The sequence below is a fragment of the Oryzias melastigma genome, linkage group LG1 (assembly GCF_002922805.2).
Source record: "Oryzias melastigma strain HK-1 linkage group LG1, ASM292280v2, whole genome shotgun sequence".
Taxonomy (NCBI): Eukaryota; Metazoa; Chordata; class Actinopteri; order Beloniformes; family Adrianichthyidae; genus Oryzias; species Oryzias melastigma.
In genome coordinates this window covers 29010223-29030817 of record NC_050512.1, presented here as the reverse complement: position 1 = coordinate 29030817, position 20595 = coordinate 29010223, and the positions used below count along the sequence as shown (strand labels likewise).

The 20595-nt window shown below is 37.8% G+C and overlaps 2 protein-coding genes and 1 long non-coding RNA gene across 4 annotated transcripts in view; 2 read left to right on the top strand and 1 right to left on the bottom strand.

Annotated features, from left to right (window-relative positions):
* Window positions 1–15093, bottom strand: part of ppp1r12c (protein phosphatase 1, regulatory subunit 12C) — a 23815-nt gene extending 8722 nt beyond the window's left edge. The window contains exons 1-12 of the mRNA XM_024289505.2: window positions 14727–15093; window positions 9213–9381; window positions 9007–9137; window positions 8584–8702; window positions 6718–6877; window positions 6502–6646; window positions 6324–6398; window positions 6181–6251; window positions 4867–4973; window positions 4725–4786; window positions 699–832; window positions 545–632 (exon numbers count right to left, since the gene is read on the bottom strand). Of these exons, the coding sequence (XP_024145273.1) occupies window positions 545–632; window positions 699–832; window positions 4725–4786; window positions 4867–4973; window positions 6181–6251; window positions 6324–6398; window positions 6502–6646; window positions 6718–6877; window positions 8584–8702; window positions 9007–9137; window positions 9213–9381; window positions 14727–14914 (1449 nt within the window). The 5' untranslated portion in view covers window positions 14915–15093. The remainder of the gene's footprint in view (window positions 1–544; window positions 633–698; window positions 833–4724; window positions 4787–4866; window positions 4974–6180; window positions 6252–6323; window positions 6399–6501; window positions 6647–6717; window positions 6878–8583; window positions 8703–9006; window positions 9138–9212; window positions 9382–14726) is intronic.
* On the top strand, window positions 2065–4999 carry LOC118599235. Its single transcript, XR_004948529.1, has 2 exons — window positions 2065–2134; window positions 4692–4999. It is a non-coding gene; the product is annotated as an uncharacterized LOC118599235 (long non-coding RNA).
* Window positions 15094–15953: 860 nt separating the features above from the next.
* The window catches only part of LOC112157041 (nicotinate-nucleotide pyrophosphorylase [carboxylating]), a 9929-nt gene continuing 5287 nt past the window's right edge, over window positions 15954–20595 (top strand). Inside the window, exons 1-2 of one of the 2 annotated variants that reach the window (XM_024289491.2) lie at window positions 15954–16194; window positions 16582–16843. In XM_024289491.2, the coding sequence (XP_024145259.1) occupies window positions 16591–16843 (253 nt within the window). In that variant the 5' untranslated portion in view covers window positions 15954–16194; window positions 16582–16590. Of the gene's footprint in view, window positions 16195–16570; window positions 16844–20595 lie in introns of both variants that reach the window. The other variant, XM_024289490.2, reaches the window with a different exon arrangement.

Sequence of the window (20595 nt, the reverse complement as noted above, 5' to 3'; positions counted from 1 at the left end):
AAATGTTGTTTTGGATGATTTTTTTTTGTTTTTATATACACTATAATACACTTAAAAGCTAGAAAAAAAAAATAGTTTTTCATGGTAAAAGAAAGTAAAAGCAGGGAGACAAAAAATAATTAAAATTGAATTCAGGAAAAAAAATCTGAGATATATATATATATATATTGACCAGTCCTACAATCAGGAAGAAGAAAAACATCTTCAGCTGATGGAAAGAGTTTTGTAACTTTCCTCACCCCTTTCAAACCACGTTACAGTTTTGAAAAAAGGCTTAATTTCTGGATCATTCAGATATTTTATCCTAAATGGGATCTTTTTGCAGCAAAACTGATAAGTAGAGCATGTTTTCTAGATCTCATCTTTAGGAAGAAGATGGAAACATTGCAGCTTTAATTGTAATAAAAAACGTCATCTCTCTGGTGTCCTCATTTCTCTGTTTTCAGAACACAGACTTGATTTTATCGACGGGAAACCCCAGAGGAATACATTTTTTGGGATATAACCAACTTTATCACAGGTGAACCATCACCTATCTTCATACCTGAGTGGAGCGGCGAGACTGCCGCATCAGTCGGGAGCGAGCTTTCCTCTGAGACTCGGACTCTTCATCTCTAACTGGAGCCTGGAACCTAAAATCACAAACTCCTGCGTTACAGACGTTCAGTAAAACAAGCCAATCTTCTGTGTGCGTTTACTGTTTGGGTTGCTGCTGTTTCTTGTCAGCGTTGGGCGACTCGGCTGCGGCGTCCCTCGCCTGAGGAGTGGGCTGGACTCTGGCGGTGCGGCTCGCCTTGTCCTGCTCCTTCTCCTCCTCTTTCTCCTCCGAGGTCTGAACCAAAGAGAGGGAAGAAGCAGAGAAATATCAGCATCAAGTTGCTTTTTCTGCAGCATCAACACGTTTCTGTGGGCAAAATCCAAAACAGACAATTCTGTTTGATTTATTTATTTAGGAAGCACTAAATCAGAAGTCATCGGATAAATGTAAGTGTTGATGCAAGCTTCCATTTATATGCAGATGACACTGTTCCATCAAACCTTTGAGATTCTGCAAAACATTGAGCTTCATTTCGCCCCCAGGCTAACACGAACACTTTCTCCACAAAGCTAGCAAACGCCGACTGTTTGTGTTGTGAGTTTGGACGGCTGACCAAGAAACACTCATTCTTTAGCGCTCAAACTTTGCGCTTTGGCATAGGAGCATATCTGAGAGTGGTGCAAGCAGATGGTGACATCGGGAAGACGGCAGAAGAAAGGGAGCAGACTATTTCCTGGTGGAAAAAGTGAGTGGCGAGTTTGAAGAATTGATTTAAATCCGTATGAAAGTGAAGACGATATTTGAAAAGGAGATTATATGTCATCATTTAAATAAATCCTAAAATATTCATGTGGTAGTTTTTGACCAAATTTCACCGCAACAAATGAACGCATTAGCCATCACCATTCCGTTTGTGCCAAATTTTGGGGATAAACGCCCGAGCTTCACAGTATGTACATCAATAAATATATATTTTAATTTATGTTTTTTTCCGTGGATGACACACTGACGATGACAGCTTTAGGCTGACGTCGTGAAATGGGCGGCACCCTCTGGGAGCGAAAGGCGGAGCCTCAGAGATCGAGTCGTTTTACTTCCTTGTATGAAAAGAGTTTACCAAAAGAAAAAAAACATATTTCATAAATAATTAGATATATGATCATTTAAATGGATATAGTTTACTCTGAAAGACTTAAGAAAATCATAGTATGCCCCCTTTAAAACAACAAAGTGTGTGTTTTAAAAAACATTTTCAATATTAAATTATTCAACCAAATGTCTGAGTTTTGTTCCTGGTTAAAAAAAACAAGGATCATGTTAACACTGAGGTTCTACTTCAGAATGCCGCTCTGTGAACGCTCCCTTCATGTCTGTACTGGACTATGTGATGTAATCTATGAGGGTATTTTAGGCTTTAAACTATTTATCACAGTGAACTGAAATCCACAGATACTTATGTCGACTCAAGTGTACGCAACTGTTTCAGATGTTTGTTTTTTTAAGTTACTACAGCCTTTGATCACAGGATTTTATATCAAACAGATCCAAATGTCTAAAAAGATCCGTTCCAGCAGCTTGGAAAAAACGACTTTGCAGGTAAATACTTACAAAAATATCTCAACTCCTTGAGCTCAATGCTTTGAAAGACACGTAAAAGTCGTCTAATCTCAAAGTGATTAAAGAAGGTTATAATTATAATAATCCTCATCTTTACTCTGTCATAAAGTGTGTCGCTGCAGTTATAAAATCAGATGAAAGGATCGGTTTTATTGCTGTTACGACAAAGTCTTTGCTGTGAAAAGGTGTCAGTACTTTGAAATACCTCTAAAGAAAACTAGGAGTCACAGCGTGTGATATATAGAAATAAAGCAAACAGAGCGTATGTTTAAAGAAAACTTTCCTAAAGCTGATGTGGGGGAGTGTTGGAGAGTTACAAAAGAAATTCTATAGTTTTGAAACAGTTCGACACGTTCTGCGTGACAGAACAATCGTTTCTCTGCTCCAGGAGTCGGAGCCGCTTTGACCGAGTCTTCCAGATTTTTATGTTGCTTTCAGGATTTCATTTTGGCACAAAATGTTCTAAATTCTGTCTTTTTAGAAATATAAGCTGCAGTTTTAGTTAGTTGGAAGCATTTAGTGGAATACAACTGATTTTTTTTATACTTTAGGAAGTTAAATGTCAATTGTATTGTGTTTTACATGTAATTTTTGACAATTAACGCTATTATTTTTGGTCCATTGCTTCTGAAGTGTTTACTATAGTTCAGCGGTCTCCAACCATCAACACTTGAAGAGCCATGCGGGTCAATTTCTCATTGACCAAAACCCACAAAAAGCCACAAAGTTTTACTTCATCTTTTAAAGAAAAAAAAATTAAGAAACTGATTTGTATTTATGTTACTATCATGAAAAATACAAAAACTATTGAGTTTTTCATAAATAAAACACAAACAAAAAATAAATTAGCCTTTTATCAGAATATATAATAGTTTATAACTATCGACAGAAGTTCACATGACTTCCTTTCAAAATAAAAGTTTCACATAGGATTATCTCAATGGAGCAAATGTAGTAGTAGGCAACGTAATGTCAAAAAATACTGTTTGTGGCATATTTCAACCAGAAAGTGTGTAAATCTAAATAATTAAAACTAAATCAGAACAAATTAAATGAGCCGTATCCGATTTTTTTAACCAAGAGGTGCGCTTACAAACTTTTAACCTGTTTAAAAACTGAAAATCAGTTTCATAATCTGCCTTAATTCTAGTTGTGTTTACTATCCTCCACTCGATTTTCTGTCAAAATATTTTATTCGACTTGTGATATGTGGTGTTCTTCATCTGTTTGTGAATAAGATGAATAAAGTTTGAGTTACTTTACTCACTTTTACTTTACAGTAACTTTTTACACTTTAAACTTTGATTTTTCTTCAACCGGAGAGCCACAGTGGAGGGTAGCAGAAGTTCTGGAGCATCAGCTCGGAGACTCCTTCTTTAGTCCCTTCACACTGATATGTTCACGAGTGTGTCATAATATAAGGAGCAAAGAGGAAACATGTTGTAACTTCTGCATCCTGTATGCAAACAAACTGTAGTAATGAATTAAGACATTGTTGAAATAGTTTTTGCTCGGAGAAATCGAGAAAATCCTAAAAAATAAAAGTTCAAGTTTCAACAAGAGAAGAGCTCATAAAACCTTCAAAATGTTCAAACTCAGAAATGTATATTTTCAATAATAATAAATGTTGCTTATTTTTAATAAATAATAGCAGGTTGCCATTTTGCGACTTGAAACTAAGGCAGGGTGATAAATCAGTTTTATTCATGAACTCAAATTTGCCCTTTAAGATGATTTATTTTTGGGGGGAAATCTGGATTTTATTTTCCCTTCTCACTTCTGTTGTTAGGGATGAGGTCAGCTCGCCTGTCTCCCTTACTTTTTTTCCATCTGTCTCTTGAAATGTGCAGATGTTATAATGGTAACTTGCAAAGAGGAGCTCATTCCCAAAAAATGAGCATTTTCTTCAGTTCTATGGACATGTTCGGTTTTCAGAGTTGGAGATTCAAACCGCACGCTGCAAAATCTGTACCAAAAATCAAAGTACGTTGAATTTATTTGAACAAAAAACTATGTCGAGTGAGAGAAGTGCTCCTCTCTATCGCTCACATAACAGCACACATTTCCTTTTTACAGCTTGTATTTAATTACACTTTAATTTCAGTTTAACTCCCAAAGAAAATGCTAAAATAAAAGTTTTAGTTAAATATATTTTGTCATTTTTGTTTAAGAAAGTAAAAGGAGGAAGAAAACAAACTGGAAACAAAATTTGTTGTGAAAAAACCCAAGGTGTTATTTTTAGTCCCCATCGCCCACCTCTACTTTCAGACCAGAATGAGGCCTCCTGTGCCTCTTCTGAAACGAGCGGACTTCCCACTTTTAAGCTCTTCTAAAGTTCAGAGCATGAAGTTGTGAAACTGAAGATGCAATTTCACAGAACAAGCGTTTGCCTCACAAACCAAAGTCATTTCCTGCAACAGAAACGTTTCTTTTTATTCCATCTGACATTATAAACGGTCTTAACGGTTTTATATACAAAACGACCTCAAACCAGCTTAATCCTTTTTGGTATTAATTGTTGACGCATGTTTTTCAGAGCTGCAGCGTGATTGGTTGACGGCGTTCGTACCTTCTCGGCAGGACTGGCTGTGGTCACGCTCTCCGAGTCTGGACTGGAAACAGTGGAGCTCTCTGGGTGAAAGAACAGACGTCTTTTGTAACTCGTGTGGTGAGTCACACTCTCAGAGACGTTCAGGAGCAGGAGGGTTTACCCGGGCTGCTCTCCTTCTCCTCGCTCAGGCTCCCCGAGACGCCCCTCTCTTTGGACTGGTCCTGCACGTTCAGCTTGTCTCTGCTGCTCATCCTGCACACAGAACTCCTGGAAACAAGGAAAAAACAAAAAAACTAGGAAAGGGAATCGATAAAAAAATGTACTAATTAACCGCAAACCTGGAAAAAATTAATCGCAATTAATCACGACTGTTTTTTTAGTTACAATATTTGCTGACTTATTATCAGCAAATAATAACAATATGAAATCGCACACAAAATTGTAAATTTAGAACGTTTATTTTTAACCCTTTGGAACCTAGAGTCTAAAACTCAGTTTATGTCTACTTCTAAATTTTTTGGACTAATTTTGATGTGGAAACCCCAAAAATGTTTAACAAACTGTCTTTACAACATAAAATTATAGTTTTAGGTGTAATTTCATAAAAACAACAAGTATAAATTTAGTCAACAAAAATAATTAACATGTTTTTGAATGAAAATGCCAAAAAAATTCCAGGTGAAATTCACATAAATTAATATTTTGTGTTGATAGAGGAACATCACAGATCTCACTGGTCAATAATGTAATCTTTCTTATGTTATTTTACAAACAGTGATAGAACTTCAGTCTGTCTGTGTGGCTCCAACTTCCAGGCAGCCCAAAAATAAGAATTTCTCTTCTAATTGCACTGCTGTCCATTTTAAATTATTCCTGGAAATCTATTTTTTTATTTTTTTTAAATAAATTATCCTTATTGTGTTTGTGAAAAACAATCAAATCTAGCTGAATTACTACAAATAAATGTCACATCTTCTATTTAATTAAATAAAATATAAATTACAGAATAATAAAAAGAAAAAATAAAGTTCATTTTAGACATTGATCTCACAGCAGGACGCCTGAGGGTTAAGTATGATTATTCCACTATTAACCAAAATTTTTAAAAATGCATTCATTTCTCAGACATAGTTTCTGCAGAGCGGCAGGAGTTCATCAGAAATTCACCTCCGAGTTGAGGGCGGGACCAGAGTAAGCCTGCACTGATTTCCCATCAATCCTCTGTTTACATTCTCTCCTGCTAGCTTACAGACCCTCACAACCCCAAGCTAACATTAGCGGTGCAACAAAAATGGCGAGCAATATCTGAGCTTTCCAGCCGTACAGTTTTCGTCTGCTCCTCATTCATCCGAATTTGAATAAAAAAATGATCCTAATAGTTTATACGTGTCCTCCATCGTGAGAAAAATGCTCCAAAATTGAGCTAATAACATCAAAATCAACATCACTGGAGAACTTCCAGAAAGATACCCACCTCCTCCTCTTGCCTTGTGCAGGAGGACCTTGTTGGTTCTGCCGGTCCAGTTTAGACTGCTCATTCCGCCACTGAAAAACACACAATTTCTTAATGACGGGAACCGACGGCTTTTCATCAAGTTAATGCTAAATATCTCTTACGTTGTCTTGTTTCTGTGACAACTCCTCCAGGAGCCCCTCCACACTTTCATCTGCGACTTCAAATGGTGTCAGACCCTGAGAGATTTCACCAAACAAAGCAGGAAAAGACGTTCAGTTGTCGGAACCGGGCAGAAAACAGAACTGAAAAGTAAGAAAAAGCAGCATTTTAAATTCTCACCGCGTTGCTGCGAGCCTGCATGTTGCAAAGCTGTTCAGCCAGGATGCGGCACGCCTCCTCCTGACCCCAGTGAGCTGCGGCGTGGAGAGGCGTCCAGCCGTCGTGGTCCGTAGCCGACACGTCCAGACCGCACTGACACAGGATCCTGGAAGAACCCAGATCCGGCGTGAGTCACAGCGATGGTTATTTTCACTACCGATCAAGTAGACCGCTCACTTTAGAGCTTCTATGTAGCCTTTGGCGGCCGCCACGTGCAGCGGGGTGGCCCCCGTTCTCGGATGATGAACGTTGTCAGGGGGGCCCTCAGCCAGCCAGACCCGCGCGTCTTTCATGATCTGCTCCTCCTCCAGGCGCTTAGCTGCCTCCAAGTCCACACCTGGAAACGGGAGTCACTTTAATTTGAAATTCCAAAGGAAGTCCACCATGTGACCTCCACACAACCAGACCGGGTCTGATGCAGTCTGACCCTGTCCACGTCAGGAGGAAACACCTGAGCTTCTGCAAGACCAGTTTTTATCTGATCTTCTGCTGAGGTAGTAAATAAAGATGGCCGTGCATGTTAACATCGACAGTATCTGAGAACTGGACAGAGCGAGTGTGACGTCATTCGTAGAAAATGGCTTATTTCCAGCTCCAACCTCATGAAGTCGCCATTTTTTGGCAATACGAACACCGCCATGTTGGAATGAGTAGACATTCCACCAATCAGAAGTGAGCTTGATGGAAGGCCACACCCCTACCACTTGAAAGCAGGCTCTGGAGAATCTCCAATCAAAAGTTTTGAATATTGAACATGGAGGGCCAGCAGGCTCCGCCCACTTTTATTGAGGTATCTGATTGGTCAGTTAAAAAGTTGAATCATTTCTGGGGAAAAAAATAGAATAGCAAGAATGGTCATTCTGATAAATAGAATGAGTGAGTAACTACGACTATTTTTTATTAATATAATATGTATTATTATGTTTTATTAATATAAGTCTACAGGACTGAGAATTTACTTAGTTTTTTGGGAACCGGGGGTAAGGTCTTTTCCTTGGGTGACATCACTCCCCGCTTCATCCAGTTTGGGCTTAAAATCCAAAGGAAAATTGTTCAACAATCAAGGAGCTGATGCCTGAAAGACAACTTAAAATAGGATTTTAAGAATAAAAGTCTGACCTCAGAGCTCTGAAGGAGCTAGAAGAGGTCACCATGTCAGAGATGCATTCTGGGGCTTTAAGAGAAGTGAATGTGAAACCAGAGAATTTAATGCTTTTCTGCCGATAAATGTCTTAGAAATGAGTTTTTACCCACAGTAATGGCAGCATTTTTTTGTCTTTGGGGATGAATTTTAAACTTTTTTCAGTGTACGACCGGTTTAATGTCAAAACATCGCAATATTACAACAGCCAATTACTGATTATTCTGCATTATTATTATTATTATTATGGCCTGTGGAAACAACTGTTGTCATAAATCCATTTTTGGAGTGAATACTTCTGGTTTGTCTGTCAAATGAAGATTCTCTTATTTTGAAGTCAAAGGCTCTACTTTCGTTTCCTCACTGGATCTTTTTCACCAACAGAGACTTTACATGTTTGTTTTTTTGTTAATGTTTCTAGCTTTTGGGAGTTTCAATGTAGTGGCCCGGGCACAACGGAAGTATTTTTCACAAGCGACTGGGTGACTTGACGTGCCTCAAAAATGAGTCACACGTGGAGGAAAGAATCCAGTGGTTTTTCAAAATGAAACTTCCTTCACAAACAGATAATGTACAGTTACAAGAGAAAATATGTAACTGGGAGTAGCTCCATTTTCTGTTTTTAACGTTTTCATGTTTTTATTGCGCACAAACAATCGTGTGTCCAGTTTACACATAAAACCAAATGGTTCACATATTTTCTCCTGCTTCTATATTAAATGGGAAAAAATGTAGGCCGTGTTTTTATTTGGCCCAGTACCAACTGTCCCACGGTTATAGTACCGGTCTGCGGCCCAGGGGATGGGGACCACTGATTTCAAGGTGAAGAAAAACATTGTTGAGCCTTCACACGTCAACGCCGTCCTCCACACAGACCATGTGACATCCCGATGAACCCTCACCCATCTTCTGGCTGTAATCCTGAAGGAGCGACTCAGTGGTTTCATCAATCGCCAGGTCCAGAGGAACCTCGCCGTCACAGTTCACAGCAGAAAGACATGCTCCGTTCTGTAAAAGGTATCTGACAAAACAAACAATCTCTTCAGACAACATTTAAATGATCGTATCATTCTGTAACATTATCTGTAGAGGTGCAACAGAACACGACGATGTTCATGAGAAATGTTTGAGCAGCTCGAGTCTGGCTGGCATTCCACTCATGTGTCAGCTGTCGACTTGTCTAACATGACAACAATGTTAGTATTGTGGACGGAGAGCGCCTCCGTCACCCACGCGCCGCTCTGACTTGTGTTCTTTTTGACAATGGCCACTTGTAGAAAACTGCACACAGTTGGAGTGTTGTGTTCTGCTGTCAGATTACACACTCTGCTATGTCGGGGTGGCCGCAGGAGGAAGCGGCGTGCAACGCCGTCCATCCTTCGCTGTCAACCTGGTTCACTTTGGCCCCATGCTCCAAGAGGAACGTCACGATTTCCAAGCTGCCGTCGATGCAGGCCTGTGAGGCACCAGACGAAGAACTGTGAGAAATTTGATTTCACTGAAGGCTCCGGGTGAGGGGCGAGGAGCTCACCTGATGAAGAGCAGTGATGCCGTCGGCGTTGGAGCAGTTTATGAGGTCTGCCACGCCGTCCTCGTGCACCATCTCCTTGGCCTCCTCCAGCATCATTTTGGCCTCCTCCGTGTCCCCACTTGCGCATGTTGCCAGGAACTCGGCAGCCCTGTCAAACCTCACCCGTTTCCTAAAGACGGAGGACGAAGAAATGCTGAAATCCTGCTGGAAGCTTTAGAACATCATGCTGTGCTCGTTCTATCACACTTTCTAAAAAGGTTCTACTTCTGAAAAAGGAGAATTCATCCCAGTAATTATTAAGGTTTCTAATTATTTTTAAGAGGAAGGAGCATCTCTACCTCATGAGCTGAAGAGACCACAAAACCTGCAACTATTTGATTATAAAAGACAAATATTCTAGTTCAGACACGACCTGGAAGTAGAACCGTTACTTAAGTATTTGTTCTTTCAGTAAAGTAGTCTTTAAAGTGTACTGTGGTACTAGGACCAGATGTTCTCGTAAACCTTAAAAATGAACCAGATCTTACAATTCCAGTCATTCAGAAAAACTTTTCCTAAAAACTGTGTTTTTAACACGTTCTTGTGTCATTTTTCTGATGATGGAGAACATCATAGTCAACATCATCATTATCATCATCATCTTGTTTCCCTTGCAGAAAAAAGTCACAATAATCAGGAAAAAGAAGCAGCAAACACAAATAACCTGTTTGCTGAATCCTGACTACTCAAGTTTTGAGATTTAGTTTATTTATTTATTGTTTATGCTAAAAGCCAAATGGACTCTAACTCGGCCAAACGTAATTCCATCCATTTTTTATTTTGTTTCAGAAGACAATAATATAATTTCAAAACCCTACAAACATAGTTACATTAGAAATAAGTTTAAAGACCGAATATTAGACAAATACAAGCAAAGCAATGAACTAGGACATAGACCAGGGTTCTGCAACCTTTTTTGCTAAAAGAGACATTTGGGCTCGTTTCTTCCTGACCAAAACCCAACAAGAGCCACAAAGTCTGTTTTTACCATTTAAAAAATATGCTTTAGTCATGTTTTTGTGACCATTAAAATATAAAATGCAGCTTTAAAAATATTTAGAAAACAGTGATATTTTTCTTTTTGTGGCAAATTTAAATTATTTTAATTTGACTGCAGCTTGTGCAAGTTCCTTTCAAAATAAAATACAACATGTGTCAAATATGATCCTCCTAATGCAAACCCTACTGACTTTAGTTAATAATCACAAAAATGAACAAACCAAATGTGACATAAGTGTGTTTTGTTTGTTTTATATTTTCTAATTAATTCCATTATTTCTGTAATGAGTTTGAAATAATTGTGTTTTGTCCTGTATTTTTCATAAGAAATCAATCAATCAATGCAGCAGATTTACTTGTATTAAAAATGCAAGAAAGTAAAAAATTGCATTTTCTTTCATTATGACTTTGGTGTGGCGTCATTCTTTTTCTCTTTTTGGGATCAATGTAAACATGACGGTGTAGAACCCAATTCTCAAAAACATCATGTAAATTATTAGAGACTAAAATATTCTAAAAATAAACCCCTCTGATAATAGATTAGACATAAAAACTAATTTTACGAAAAATTGTCTTCATTGTGTTCCAATTATTTAAGCCTAAAGGAGGGCTAACGTACGTTTCCTTGTAAAACGGCATGAACAATAAACTATTCATTCATACATTAAAAAAAAAATGGCTTAAAATTGCATTTCTGAGTATTTCTTTATTCGAATTGTTGTGAATCAGGAGCAGATGAAAAAAATGCAGTTAGAAAAATCTTGTAGCAGTGATGTACAATCAGCAAGACACAAACTGCTCCGCTCCATTCTGATGCAGCCACGTGCAGACAAAGAGATCAACGTACGCCGTTGTTTACTTCATCTGAGCAGGTATCTGGCTCAAAGCGGTACGGCTGGATAGCTGCAATATTGCTCGCCATTTTTATTATACCACTACTGTTAGGTTAGGGGGAAATTTCTAACAAACTTCTTACGCTCTGGAGAAACTGTATGAGAAAATGACGAATTTTCTAAGGAAAAAAAAATAAGTATAATTACAATTAAAGACCACTGGGAACACTTTGAAAATAGATAAAAATATGATCAGAGTGGCACTTTAAGAAAATCTGGCATTAGTTGACCAAATCGCATCATAATAATCATAAATTAATAAAGCAGGATGTTTTTTGTAAGAGATAAAACTGGCATTTATTAAATAAACTGACTTAAATTAAATATTCCAACACACTCATGTAAAAAAAATTAAACACAAAAGGCAGCGCTAAAGAGTGGGGTTTAAATATAAAGCTAAAAATGTTAAAATATTTTCTCTAAGCAGGATTAGGACCAACAGCTGAGCTACAAGTGAGCAAAAGAACTTTTAAAAACTTTCACAAGGTTCATAGATCAAACACTAGCCACTATAAAACATCTTTAAATTGATTATCAAGCTTCCTGCACTTCATTTGCACAGTATTTAATGCATTGCAAGAAGTGGTTTTAAGCAAGACTACAACCTAAACTCAGTTATTTAGTGGTTGAAGAAATAAGCTAGAAAGAAAACAAATATTTAAGAAAAAGCAAAGTCGTGCTTTTATTAAATGAACAGAACATAACTTTTTTCAGACAATTTAAATTATTTTTTTTCTTGATTCTCTATCACAAAAATAAAAAAACTCATTTGTGAAAGTTAATCTGCTGCATTTTTAAGGTACGCTTTTATTAGGATTCATGCAGTAGTCAGACGAGAAAACACAGTTTTAAAATTCAGTTCCAGCACATGTTACCCAGCCTTCACAAAGCCTGAATCCTTAAAAAACCTTAATCAATATATTATCTCTACCTACTTTGCAGTAACTGAGATAAGGATGTAACGATTCAGTATTTCTGGTTGACGATATGATTAACGTTTGATATTGGTTGGATCGTAGAAACAGAAATCGATTAATCGCTGCACCTCTAAATTAAAAACATCAGGGATGCTGGAGCCTATCCCAGCAGTTATTGGAAGAAGTTAGAGAACAATCTGGTCAGGTGAGCAAAGAGAGTCTCAGACCAACACAAACTCACTCCAAAATGAGTTTTAATCCTCATGTGAAACATATTTCTATACCTAATGGACCTAAAAAACTAAACTCAACAAAGATAGAGCCCAAAATTAAAACCAGAGCAGTTTTAACAGTCACACAAGTTCAAAACAACAACATAAACAGTCAATATAGACTTTATATTTTTGGTTTCCTATAAAAACAACATTGTGGAGCCAAATCAGGGTTATATTTGTTTGAAAGACAAATGTCACATGATAAAATAACTTCATTCTCTCTTCTTTTTTTTGAGTTTGGGGGGCGTGGCATCAATGAAGGGGTGTGGTCTAACAAGGAAAGCCTGATAGAAAATGGTATTTCGCTCACGGTGCCTTCAAGGAATGTAGGCACAAGGAGTTCTGGCAATTTAATCATTAAAATCAGGCTAATGGCATTGAAAATGTTAGTATGAACATTTGTAGGGACTGCAGGGCATCAAGAAAACAATAAATAAATCTACTGATGTTAGCTTTCATGCCCAAACGTATGTAGTGTAGTACTCAGCATTCCCACTGTCAGGACAAAGTGCTGCTGGTGGTAATGTGCAGATAAAAACAGTTACTAGATACTATGCTACAATAATCTGTGGTCATTTTAGGAAATATCTGAACAAAAAAAGAGAACGTTTATGTTTAGATGATTGAGAATCAGGCTCAAGAATTGCCTTCATGTAAGTCATCGTTATCACAGCATTAAACATGTTTAAATAATACTTAATAATCAATTAGTTAGTAGTTGATGCAGTAAAGACTTTTATCTGTAACTATTTGTTATCTCCTAAGATTAGTTAAGAGATAAAGAAGCTAGCACAAGGTCACAACAAACAAAAAAAATGTAATTTATTCATCAGATATGGAGTTCTTTGTTTGTGTAAGTCATGTTGTAAAGTTTAGGATGGAATAAGACAGGAACTCTTTCAGAGAGAATAAGCGAGAGTTTCCAGAACTACAACAAGAGATGCTCTACAATACTACGAGTCTTTGTTCAACCAGGAGGCCTCTTTTGTATTTCATCGTCCTTCCCTGCCAGATTAATATTCTGCAGGAGGGAGATGTTGCTCTGGATATAGACACTGCTCAGTCCAGGAGATATGATTTCCTATCAGGCTGTAATCAAAAATGAAGAATCAATCAATCCATCACTCTTTCCTTGTTAGGCCACACCCCTAAATTGAAACCACACCCCCAAAAGCAAAATGAGTGCCAAACACTTGAAAAGAAAAAAAAATGTTTTGGAACTGAAAGTAAAACAGTAAAACTGAAAATGATCATTGAATAAAAAAAAAAAATCTTGAACTGAAAAAAAAAGTTTTCCACTGTAAATCATGAAATTTAGAATTTAAAAATGAAAAAAATGAATAGAATTCATAGTTAGAGGATCACAAAAACAGTATAATACATTTAAAAAAACATGGGACTTGGTTAAAATAACTGAACAGTTTCAAATAAAAGTTAAAGCTTACAATAATTTTGTTCAATATTTTACTATTTAAAATAAAAACCCTTTTTAAGGTATAATTTTGTGATTTTAAACAAAAACAAAAGCTCTGATTTTGCTCCACGGATCAGCTGCTTCTTGTCTGACACTAATACACACCTTATTTAATTTAAATAGCAAATGTTTTAAAATATATAAAAATTCAAAACAATGATTCACCATAGAGAGTCATTGTGTGGGTTTATTGCCATGGGCAATGCCAGTCCCTGTTGCAGTGGAGCTGAAGATCCTGCATTGTTTCAACAGGAGACCATCCAGAGAATGTGCCGGGCTGCCCATTCTGTTTAGCAGCTTATCTGACATTCTTCTTTGCACAATGAGTCTCCAGAGCTTCCAGCACAGAATCAACACTCTTTATCAGCTGCTTCACCTTCTTCAAACCTCTATCCTAGATGCTGCCTTCAAAATAAAACTTTAAAAAATCCGCCCTAACAATGATATGAGACTGCACTTCAAAATAAGGGCTAAAAAAACCAATGAGGAAACCTACAGCACACAATAAGAATGATGTACTGGAGGGGAAAAGGGACAAAAATGTGTGACATGAAGTAAATGTCAGTGTTTTGCTGTCTAAGCCCATACAGGATACAAAATTAACGACACCTGCTAGTTTCACCTGACAACTGTCATTATTTTTGCCGCTAATCTGCCTTTAATTTGTGGATTTTGTCCCTAAAAACCCACGTAAACAGCTAATTCTCGTGCTAAAGCTAAGCTAGCAGACTGTTAGCCGCGGCTGTCAGTTTGACAGACGTGAAGTGAAGCGGGTGAAGAGGAAGAGTTACCGCTCATATTTGTTTTTTTAAACCACCGGAGACATTACTGAGCATGAATGTGGCTGTTGGCAGTAAAATGGAAAGCTCTTCCAGAGCGAAATGCGGCAGCTAGCTGCCTTTCAGATGCCTCCTCACCTTCGTCTGAGGATGGGGCTGCATTCATCTCTGACCCCAGACTCTGGAGGCACGGCCTCGGGCTCCCTTGTTCCGTCCACGGCATCTCCCCGCCACCTCCTCCTGGGAACATCCGACGATTTGTCGGTGCTCGAGCCGGCCCAGCGCTTCAGCTGCTCCCGCCGCCGGGTCTTCGCCAAGTCCCCCATTAGTCAGACCGCGGAGGACGGAGTTCTAAGAAATAAGACATACGGTGGCGGAGGCAGACACACCCTCCATGCGTGTGCTTTCACTTCCTGGTTCTCGTTCTGACTGTCTCTCTCCCGCTGTGCTGCTGGAGGAAGCTAGTGTCGCGAGCGCCAGTCGCGAGCGCGCATCCAGACGCCGTGCGTACCCGCCGTGGTGACGTCACCGCCTTTGTTTTGCTGCCGCGTCCTGAGGAAACGCAGAAATAGTTCGGACACTGCGCTCTTACTGACCACTGTACTTCCTACTATTGTCTTTTCTTAGAATAGTCATTCATAAATCTTCCACTTCATAAAGTTTTATATAATTGGAAACATTGAAAGATAATACATATTTACAGAGGACACAAAAGAGACACACTTCAAATAATGTATTCCATGTATTTATGTAAAGACGGTTTTATGGAGCTACATTTTGTCAAAACTGTGTAAAAACACAAACAAAACAATAGAAAAAAATATATTGGTGCTTTGCCAAATTTTAAAAAGTAAAATTTTCCAAGCTTTTTGCTATTCTAAAAGAAATTTAATTATTTTCAACACTTTGTAGGTTGCAAAACTCAAAATGTAAAATGCAAAACTTTTTTCTGTTCCAAATCTTTTTTGTAACTTCCAAATCTTTATTTATTTATTATTATTATTATTTGTACCTGTAAATTAGAGTTTCGAAACTTTTGGGTCCTTTGTGGCGTATTGAAAGTAATCATATTTTTTCCACACAAGTGCTTTCGTATATTTTAAGGATTTTATGAACATTTCCAGTTCAGAACTCAGACATTTATTTTATGAAGTCACTAATTATTTTGAGGCAGTATTCAAACCCTCTTTTTTCTGCTAATCCTAATATACAGTATAATGGTCAAAATGAAAGAAGTTCAATCTTAATTTACTCATTTTCATTAACAGAAAGTACAAAAACTTCAAAAGTTGGTGAACAGCAAATTTTAAAAACACGTTTAATGCCACAAAGTAGGCCAAGAGACTGAGTTCATCATTTAGTTACAAAAACACTCCAGTAACAGGTCACATTGATTCAAAATGAATTACTTATGCTAATAGGGGGGCTGTGAATGAGACACATTGGTCAGAGGAATCAATGGGAAGCCTCACATGTGACCTCATAGTGAGCTAGTAAACATTCCAGCTTGGACACCGGGTCAAACTCCACATACGACGATATGTTTCTGCAAGAGCTTGATGACTGCAGCCTGTGATCTGCTGAAACTGTACAGACCCTTGTGAAGGTAGGTTTGCATTTATTTGCATTTATATCTGCAGTTCTTAACTTGATTATGATTTCGTTCTTTATGTGCTAAAGTCGTACAGCTCATGATACTGCATAGAGGGAGTACTCCCACTCTTGTTATCACTGACACGAGGGGCAATAAAGAAAGCTGAAGTATCTACATTAGAAAAAAAATGTTTTTTTTTATTTTAGTCACAATATTTTTAACCCATTAATTATCTTTTTTTAATTATTTTCTTTCATTTTTGAAAAATAATCAGTTTTTAAACCTCTGAACTTTCCCATTACATTGTATTTTCAGAGTAATCTATTGTATAAATGGGAGATTTTTTTGTTCTAATTTAAACAGTTTACATAACCTGACAAACTCTCAGTTTATTCTCAGGGTTTTAGCATGTCTGCATCAATACACCCAGTGGTACACTCTATCCCACGCCACACCCTGACCCGGCTGGCACGCGAGTGGCTGGCAGAGGACACCCCAAACTTTGACCCAGCTGGAGTGTGTGTGGGATCAGAAGACACCGAGGCGAGGTTGTTGTGTAAAAGCCCACACACGATCCTGGCGGGATGCCCTTTCTTCACAGCAGTGTTCCATGAGGTTGGCTGCACGGTGGACTGGATCTACCAGGAAGGAGCTGAGCTTGGTAAGTGCTGCTGTTGCTTTCATTCAACTGCAATAGATTTAGACGTTAATTAATACAAATCTGAAGTTACAAAGAAAAAAAGGGGCATGTCCATTATGAGCTCTAAAAATCAAAATTGAAATAGGTAACCATTGTAACAAAGATCAAATCAGCTAAATGAGCCCTTTTACTTATTCCTATTAAATTCATTGCAGCAGCATGTTGTTCCAACTGCAGGCGATTAGCTGTAAATTTACTAAAACAAGTAAAAAAAGAATCACAATAATTTGAACAAGATATGATAAGAGCATGGGTTACAATCCTCAGGTTATTTTTAGTTACCATCAATGTTTCTTAAAGACCCACTCCAATGAAAATTGTGTTTTTGGTGTTTTTAACATAGTTCTTGTAACTTTTTCTCATGATGGATGACATATATATGAAATAATTTAACCCTACGTAACCATTTGTATCATATTTAATACAAGTGAGACTCCTGTAGCATTTTTTTAAATTATATATTTCATTTCATTTTTATTCATTAAAAGGAAACACATACAATACAACCTTGAGTTGTAAGCTCAAACATGATGGAAACAAAAGAGAAAAATAAGCATTATCAAAACTTTCTTTAAAAGCCTATTTATTACATATGACTTAGTCGATTTTTTCTGCCCTGCAGTTCATCATCATTCCACTAGGGACAGTAGAGACGCTTTTCCTGCTCATTTAAAAATGGCTGCTTCTACGTCACCTCTTTTGGTGGTTAAAAAAAATGTTGCTAATTTCTAACACTTTAGGTTGAAATTAGCTCATCTGCTGTTATTCTTTTTTCAAAATGATGACTTCCTGTTTTGAAAAACTGCAAAATTAGTAGATAATTAATTAATCCATACATTTAAACAGTTCCACCATGTTAAAATGTATGGATCAAATTTGAAATGATGGCTGAATGAGGGGCTTTTTTTTCACTGAACAATATTTTTGTATGTTCAACTAATATTGCTGTGAGCAAAAAACTTACCAAGTCACCCATTGTATCATGATTGATATTTACCGGTAAATATCATTTAAAAAAAAAAGAAAATTCTGTGAATTCTTTGTGTAGTGTGCTTAAGATTTAACTATGTTTTTATGTATTTCTTTATTCAATTATTGTTGGATCTGAAGCAGATAATATCCTAAAGTCTCCTTGCATCACTACAATTCTAAATCACCCACATGCACACATATAGATCCGTGAACGTCTTCATTTTCCTCGTCTGAGCTGCCATCAGGCTCAAAACTGTACGGCTGGACAGCTTTAATATTCCTCACTGTTTTTTTTTTCTTTTGCTGCTTTTTTTTTGCTATGCTAATATTAGCTTGGGCTCGTGAAGTGCTATGAGCTAGCACAAGAGAGTGTAAACAAAGGGCTGATGGGAAATTAGCAGAGGCTAACTTCCTCAGAGACAAATTTCTAATGAGCTCCTGCTGCTTTGCAGAAATTATCCCCAAAATATGATTTTGTCTAAAAACAGCATAACCATAACTAAAAGACCACTGGGAATGATTTTACAACAGATAAAAATATAGGACTTTAAGTAATAAAAACAGTTTTTGACCAAGTATCTTAAAGGATTTTTGAAGGACATTGACTGGTCAGTAAAAAAACACGCCAAGGTTTCTGAAAGTAGTTTAGCAGGAGGAACCCAGAGCACCTAAGTGGTGTTTTATAAGGGATACTTTATGTTCAGGGGCTAATAGCTCACACTTGACAGGGTTGAGGAATTGCATGCCCCAACAGAGCAAAGAACACCGTCTAAAAAATGTACACCCCGGCCACCCAGTCACCTGTTTGAACTGATGCCTTAAGGGAGACGTTAAAATTCAAAACTGCAGGTGTTGAAACTGTGGTGGATGTCGATTTTGATATGTTTTATACATTGATTAGTTTTGTTTTAATAATTTTAACACTCTTTTCTGATTGTGGATTCTTGTTTTTAATGACAGATGAACCTTTAAGTAGCTATAAAATATTTACTGTCTTGTTTTTAATGACTACATGTACTTCTTATTTACCAGTTGTAAATTCTAAAGTTGTTTATTATTAATTCAATTGAACAATGCACTGTTTATTAGAGCTTTTCAAGTCTTTAGACATGTGAAAATGACAATTAAAAGCATCATCCGTTGCAAAAACACCACCAAGCACTAGATGACAGTAAGGAGACTTCGTGTAGCTGTACCAGACATGGCAGGTTTGAAATGTTGGAGGCATTTTTAAGGATCAACAGGGCTGTGAGACATTTAGAAGCATTAATCAAACATGCGACTAAAGCCATTTCTTGAGCTTTAATGAGGACAATTGACAAACTTAACACATCCACCCAAAAGAAATCTGAAAAACAAAACCACTAATATGCCTCAGAACAACATGTGGCGACATTTAGGGGAAGTTGAGGCTTCCTTCAGGTTTGCATGCTTCCACCGCTTCAAACATAGCAAACACACCCAGCCTGTCCATCTTTAGACTCATCTCTGGAACAGAGCATGATGGGAGTTCCTGAGAAGTGTGGCTCTTGAAACTCTTCTAACCAAAAATAGATTTTCAATAAGAAGGGGTGGAGAACTGAGAATCTGTAAAGTTAATGATTCATGCATTATTTTAAAAAGGAAAATGATACAGAGACTTGGTTAGTCTTAAAGAGGGTTTGATGAGGGGCTGTGCAACTCTCACTGCAGGATTTTAACTGATTTTTTAATTTATATTTTTTTACATATACTGTAAAGATGTAAAGAACATGTTGAATTTATCTCTTTAAACTCTTTGTTTGTATCAGTTTTTCAAATATGTCTAATGCTGCGGTCACACCAGACCCGGTTCACGCAGCAGGAGCGTCCAGTTTCAATGTTAAGTCAATATACAGACGTGATCTGAGGTCCTGCGGCGCAATTTGGACATCGAGCGGGGCGTGGTCAGCCAATCAGAGACTCAGCTTTGGGCACGTGAGGTTTTAAGTGACTTGATCAGCTGGTAAAAAACAAAAAAATATATACATGGCTGCTCGATATGAGGACTTTTGCCATGAACTTCCATCTATTTTCCTAACCCGCCAGAGCCCTGGGGTTGCCGGAGACTGTCCCGGCTACTGTTGGGTGAAGGAGGGATACACGGCGCCTCTGTAGAGCTCTCTGAAACATTTAAACCCTGGCAACTCACTCAACATCATCCATGTTTTCCATGATGTGGCAACAAATAAAGTCCGTGGAAAGAGGCGGATATTCACAATAAACTCACTCCAGATTGGCGAAAGTACTTCCTATAGATTCCATGACTCAGCTATGACTCACAGAGACTCAGACCAATCGCAGACGTTTGCAAAATGGCGATATCCGTTTCAGGAAGTGACGGTGAAAGCGGTGGCCTACTTTTGCGAGGAGTGGAAGTAATGCATTTCCAATGGGGGACCTCATAGCTCGATTAGTCCATTATTTTTACAGTCAATGGGTAAAACCCACAAACTCCTCCAAAATTTCATTGACTTTTGACCTTGGGGAGAGGTTGCCATTTTGAATTTTCTAAAAATATCTGCTTTGATAGGTCACTATCAATATTTTTCCTCCATCTTCCTCTTAACTCCCAAAGCATCATTGAGAAGCCACTTTGGGAAAAACTGTTGGTTTCAAAGTTTGTAGATTTTGAATGGCATAAACGTGGCGAGTTTACCAAAGTGGTGTTTCCCTGTATGTGTATGTGCGGTTTCCGTCCTGGTCGTGGAACAGTGGACCAG